Source organism: Bidens hawaiensis, unplaced genomic scaffold, assembly GCF_021521415.1.
Source record: "Bidens hawaiensis isolate Kalapana, Puna unplaced genomic scaffold, B.hawaiensis_p1.1 tig00045313_1, whole genome shotgun sequence".
Taxonomy (NCBI): Eukaryota; Viridiplantae; Streptophyta; class Magnoliopsida; order Asterales; family Asteraceae; genus Bidens; species Bidens hawaiensis.
The window spans coordinates 35,169-41,647 of NW_027498048.1; the positions used below are offsets into that span (position 1 = coordinate 35,169).

The 6,479-nt window shown below is 38.7% G+C and overlaps 1 protein-coding gene across 1 annotated transcript; it reads right to left on the bottom strand.

Moving 5' to 3' along the window:
• Positions 1–487: 487 nt before the first annotated feature.
• On the bottom strand, positions 488–6,267 carry LOC143595542 (malate dehydrogenase, mitochondrial). The gene is made up of 7 exons (XM_077074527.1): positions 5,985–6,267; positions 2,676–2,849; positions 2,429–2,597; positions 2,268–2,329; positions 2,049–2,173; positions 1,717–1,834; positions 488–737 (listed from the first exon to the last, which is right to left on the bottom strand). The coding sequence occupies exons 1-7, from the start codon at positions 6,225–6,227 to the stop codon at positions 597–599; spliced, it is 1,032 nt and encodes a 343-aa protein (XP_076930642.1). The 5' UTR covers positions 6,228–6,267; the 3' UTR covers positions 488–596.
• Between the last annotated feature and the right edge of the window lie 212 nt (positions 6,268–6,479).

Genomic DNA, 6,479 nt, shown 5'->3' on the forward strand with positions numbered 1-6,479 from the left:
ATAGACGTAAAAACGTTAAAACCACACACACACGTTGTAGCATATTAACTCGCAAAATTTAGACCGAAAAATTTGTAAAAAACAAAAAAAATGTTATGGACCAAAGTTGAAAGTGAAAAAGTGTTGAGATTAAAAATGAAAAATGTTTTTTTTGACAAACTTGTAAAACAAGATAAAAAGTATAAGGCTTAAAACTAAAATACGAAAAGTATAGGATTAAAAGTAAAAAAAATGTTAAAAAAAACTCTTATGCACAATGTACAAATTTTGATGCACGGGAATCCAGACACCCTCAGTGATGATCGTTTTCCCAAAATTAAAACAAATTTCTTGATTATAAATTGAATACAATGATCTTGATTTTGAGCCTTGGGCATTAAGCCTCTAATAACATTATACGACCTAGGAGACATTAAAACAACCATCAATTAATGAACAAAGATGAACAAGAAGAACAAGGGATAACCCCACACAAATTTGTTATGTTGGGAACATATGCTTCCCTTTTTATTGGGCAGCTAAGTGAACTGTAAACCTAGTGAATCCTGAAAAGTTCAAAACTGTGACGACAATTTCTTAAAGCACGCACGCGATGTTTAACTTTGGTTGGCAAACTTTATTCCCTTCTCGATGGATGACTTTAGCTCGGGCAGAAGAGCTTCCAAACCTTGTTTCTCAAAGTCGGAAAGTGGGCCCAGGCCTAGGACTTCCTCTAAACCGTTCTTGCCGAGTCTCACCTATAATAAGAGATCTAGTTGTTATAACCGTTTAACACGAGACCCTTGTCATGTCTTGACAGAATCCACATTTTACCATTTAACACAAAACCCTTGTCATTTTTTTTAAAAGTCCACTACTTTTAACTGTTAAACACGAAACACGTGCCATTTTTTAACAAAGTCGACAACTTTTGTTATCGTTAAACACAAAACCCTTGCCATTTCTTAACAAAATCCACAAATTTTAACCATTTAACACAAAGCCCGTGTCATTTCTTGACAAATTCCACAACTTCTAACCGTTTAACACAAAACCCATGTCATTTCTTGACAAAATCCACAACTTCTAACCGTTTAACACAAAGCCCGTGTCATTTCTTGGCAAAATTCACAACTTTTAACCATTTAACACAAACCCATGTCATTTCTTAACAAAATCCACAACTTTTAACCATTTAACACAAAACCCATGTCATTTCTTGACAATATCCACAACTTTTAATCGTTTAACACAAAGCCCGTTTCATTTCTTGGCAAAACTCACAACTTTTAACCATTTAACACAAAACCCGTGTCATTTCTTAACAAAATCCACAACTTTTAACCATTTAACACAAAGCCCATGTCATTTCTTGACAAAGTTCACAACTTTTCGTTCAACACAAAACCCTTGTCATTTCTTGCCAACATAGTGCAACAAAGTACAATTTCTTAATCATTAATTTTAAATTTGTATGGATCGGTAGGAAATGGTGATGATGTTCAATTCGAAGTAAAATAAAAGTATGTTTGCATTGCATTTTCTTGCTAGTTGCCCTTTAAAGAAGCACCCATATAAGTAAAAAAACAGCGTGATTTTAGTTGGTTTTTCCGGAAAAAAAAAATTTCATGTAGGGAAGTAAAAAATAAGATGGATATTCATCATTTTTGGGAAAGGCGTATTTACTTTCAAAGGTTTAGTAAAGGTTAGAAAGATATAATAGTAGTGAAAGTATACCTTGGAGGCAAAGAAAGGTAATTCTGTTACAGTTGACTGCACAAATGAGCATTCCACAACATCTGGGACCCCGTTAAGTCCTTTCAAACATGCATCAGCAAATATTGCTCCTGCGTAACTGCATTAACAAATAATAAAATCAACACTTTCTACACGCTCATGCTGTCAATTTCACATTCCAACATAATATATATATATACGATTGCCAAGATGCAATTACTTAAGCAAAATAATCATCTTTTTTCTGCTACAAGCTTCAATAAAAGAATACAATATAACTCAATAAGAAAACAGGCTGCAGTGAATAGAAATAATAATAAGTAGGAACTTACGCCATTGATAGTGTAGCAGAACCCTTTCCAGCCTTGGCCTCGACAACCTCGGTACCACCATCTTGAGTTCTTTTTGTTAGAGCAACTATCTCTTCATCTGATAAGTTATTAGCTTGTGGTGTAGCCTTCATTTAAAATCATTCATCAGTACCATAAACCGCCATTATTAATGCATACACTTTTATGCAACCAAACGTATCAAACTAACCGAAAACATACCTGAGAAAACAAAGGCAGAATGGTAATACCAGCATGACCACCAACAACAGGCACATTAACATCTGCAACATATGTATTAGCAATTTAGCATGTCATATGATCAAATTCAAGATTATGCGATAAAACAGTGTCCACTTTTTTTAACATGTGAGTAACCGTACCAGCAACTGGAAGCTTCGCCTTTCCAGCATAGAAAGTTTTTGCCCTGACAACGTCAAGTGTGGTCACACCGAACAGCTTCTTCTCGTCATAGGTACCTGCTTTCTTGAACACCTCAGAAGCAATGGGTACAGTCGAGTTGACCGGGTTGCTGATCATATTAACCAATGCCTGAAAACGCATAAATGACAAAGATCAGACTACAAGGAGTTTCATTTCTTCACTTATTTTGTAAAGGCGAGTACTCACGTGAGGGCAATACTTGGCAATAGCTGTGCACAAACCCTTAACAATACCGGCATTGATGTTGAAAAGATCATCACGAGTCATACCGGGCTTCCTCGGTACACCAGCTGGAATAATGACTATATCAGCACCTTCCAACGCCTTGCCAAGATTCTCTTCACCCGTGTAGCCAACCGCCTATGTAATAAAACACCAATACATCTATAAATCTATACTGAACAGATTACAATCAGTTCCAGTTCAATTTCACAAACTAGAGTTCCTGAACACCTCCAAATTTTTAAACAAATTCTAAATCTAGAACTAAACAAACAAAACACAGTAGATTAAAAACCTAGAATTGAGCTACAAGTGATTTGAACAGAGGAGGTATCGATAGGCTTGTAAATGAACCGAACGTTCACGAACCATTCAGCGGAAGCTCATTTACTTATAAAAACGACCAAACATAAACAAATTTTTTGTTCATTTAATTAAACAAACAAACATGAACACACGTTTTGTTCATTTGATTGAGTTCGTGAATGTCTGTTTATTTACATTCGTTTTGTTCATTTATGTTCATTTAAATTTTAATATATACATGAATAGTTATATCAAAAGCATAGTTATTAAAAGCCCTCGCTTCTTGCACCTAGCCCTCGCTTCAGCATTGTCTATGCCAAGAACATGAGAAGATAAAAGCCAAGCAAAACAAACGCAAGCAGTGCAATTGAAACTTAGGTCTATGAGAGGTCAGCTTACATTTAAATCTTGACTATTTTAGAACTTTTGGTACTAATTAGATGATATTAAATGTTATATAACAGCTTTTGTTTATTTTATTTGAAGATTAGTATTATTTTTCATACATAATATATTTTTATTTTTTAATTATAGTGCGCTTTTTTTTCCTTAGGCCCTAGCTTTTTTTGCGCCTTGAGTGCGCCTATCGCGTTTGATAACTATGATCAATATAAATATAAACATAACAGGGGCTCGTTTTGTTGATTTTTGTTGTGTAGGAATTTTGATGTATTAGACTTCTTCGTTTATGTTCATTTACGCTAACTATTGTTCATTAGTGTTCGTTTACGTTCGTGAACTGTTCATTTAGGTTTTAAACGAACAAACACGAATATGCCCATTTTCTTAATGAACAAACACAAACAAAAAACTTGTTCAATTTATGTTCATGTTCAGTTAAAGTTAAATGAACGAACACATTCACCCTCCTTCGTGTTTGTTTCGGTTTGTTAATATGCCCGAGTATCGATCTAAACTAACTAAACCACAAACAATCTAAACAAAACAAAACAAAACATATCAGATCAATAATAATAATAATAATAATAATAATAATAATAAAAACATTACACAATTATTATTGTGTTAAATGGCTGAGGGGTGCGGAGCGCGAGAAAGGGCGCAAGAGGCGAGACGCTCGCGCCCCGGGGCGCGAGGACCACACCACCGAGGCGCGAGAGGGGCGCGAAAGGGGCGCGAGCGCGGAAAAAGAGGCAGGCGCGGGTGGGCTAGCGGCTGGGGGAGCGTGAAGGAGGTCTGGGAATGCGTGAAAAGAGCCGTTGGGCTCGTTTTTTATTAAAAAAAAAAAAAACTTTTTTTACTCTATATAATAACATACCAATATCAAACCAATATCAAACCCGATTTTTTCTCTCTATTCAACCTATATCAAACCCAAACCAACACCAATATCACATACCAATATCACATACCACACCCAAAACCCAAAATCACCCCATCTTCCAAACCTTTTTTTAAAAACATGGCTGGAAATTGGTACCCAAACCTAGATTCAGATTACGGTTACGAGGATTTATGGTCGGCACCGGACCAAGCGATGTTTTATTCGGGGTCGCAACAACCATCCGGCTTTCAACCATCCAACATACAACCGTCGCCTAACTTTGTAGTTCCGGAGACACAAGAACCAGAAGGTGAAGCTGCGGGACAAAGAAGACGCGTCCACCGGAAAAAACAAATTGCAACGGACGGGTCGGGTTCGGCTTCGACCGGAAGGACGAAACGGAAAATCACTCCGTGGTCATCGGATGAGAAGGAAGCCCTGTGTCGGGCTTGGATAGTCACTTCTGAGGATCGGCATTGCGGTAATTGTTTTAACGTTTTTAAAAATGATTTTTAATAAAAAAGTTAAATAAAAAAGTTAAATGACTTACAAATTTATTTATGCATTTTGCAGCGGACTACCAAAAGAGCAAGGTCTTTTGGACAAAGGTTAGGGAGACGTTCTATTCGCTCGTTGGGAGTACAGAGCGGAACGCCGATATGATTTCGGGTCGGTGGACCGAAATCAGAAAATTTGTCGGCTTGTTTACTAATCTGTTCAACAGGAACGCCGGTCGTATGAGACTAAGTGGCAGTGACGATTTGGCGGTTTATAATTTCACTGTCGAAGAGTGGAGGCAGGAGTGCCTGCGGAGGTATGGGACGGTGAAGACGTGGGACGATGTAAAGGTGTGGGAGAGGTTGAGAAGGTGTTCTAAGTGGGTTGAGCTGGTGGCGCCGGACGTTGATGCGGAAGTAGGGCCGAAACGGACTAAAACTAGTTCGTCTGGAGCGTACAGCACTTCCGCCGGGTCGGATTGCCGGGTTGGATTCGACCTAAACGTCGCGGGGGAGGAAACGTCTTCACCGCCGAGGAGGCGGCCATTGGGAAGGGACGCCAGGGGCAAAAAACCGGCTGAGGGGGAAGCCGTAAACATCAACGATCTTGTTGAATCCCTCAATAAATTCAACAAAACCATGGAGGTGGTCTCTAATGACAAAATGGAAAAAAAAAAGAATGAGAGATTTGGAATTCCTTACAAGAGACTTCAGTAACCTAAATCCGGTCGACCAAATGCTGATGGAAAAACAAAAGGAACGTATCCGGAAGAGGTTGATCGAAGAAGACCAAGCCGAAGAATAAGAATAATGTTTTTTTTAGTACTTTAATTTTTTTTTAGATATTAATGTGTTTTTTTAATTAATGTGTGTTTTTTTAAATAATTTATGAGTTTTTTTAATAATAAGTTTTTTTAATACATTTATAAAAAAATTAAAAAAAAAACCGCTCGCGCCCCCTCTCGCGCCCCTCCACACCATGCCCCGGGGCGCGAGCACCACTACCAACACCCATCTTATCAAGTTTCTCTCTCTGCCACACGTCACAATATTATTGGCTGGCGCCCCCACTCGCGCCCCCTCTCGCGCCCCCCACACCCCTCAGCCTTATCAAAATTAGAAACGAATGGCGGAGAATAAAAGGTGATATGTGATAAGGTATAATAATAAAGTATAAACAACCACCTCAGATCTGGTGTTGATGTGGCTGACGTCAGCAGCGACACCTGGAGTGCCGGCGATATCGTACAAAGAGAGGGTGGAGACAAGAGGGTTAAGTTTCATGAGGAGAGAGAGTGGTTGTCCGATGCCGCCGGCGGCACCCAAGATGGCAACTTTACGCTCCGGAGCAGATTCCGATGAGCAACCACGGCGGAGTAAGGTGGTGGTGGTGGAAGAACGGAGTGATTTCAACATGGTTGTTCTCATTGTGGGTTTGTGGTTGCAAAGGTTTTTAGTTTCTAGAGGAGTGAAGTGAAGTGAAGTGAAGTGAACCACACTTGTCGGTTTTTAAGGTTCGTGTGCAGGCGGTGGAATTTAAACTTTTTTTTTTTACAAGTTTTGTTCTTTACGCTAACTGGGTTAGAAAAAGTCAGTTAAATCCCCTCACGTGAGGTGCATGTGAGGGCATATTGGTCTTTTTGCTTACCCTGCAACTTCTTCTTCATTTTGCAGATCTTT

Excerpts from the sequence above, each read along its gene's own strand:
- LOC143595542 (XM_077074527.1), bottom strand. The coding sequence starts at position 6,227 with ATGAGAACAACCATGTTGAAATCACTCCGTTCTTCCACCACCACCACC. Across the intron at positions 2,598-2,675 it reads TTGCCAAGTATTGCCCTCAC|GCATTGGTTAATATGATCAG; the intron begins GTGAGTACTCGC and ends ATGCGTTTTCAG. Across the intron at positions 2,330-2,428 it reads GGCGAAGCTTCCAGTTGCTG|ATGTTAATGTGCCTGTTGTT; the intron begins GTACGGTTACTC and ends CATATGTTGCAG.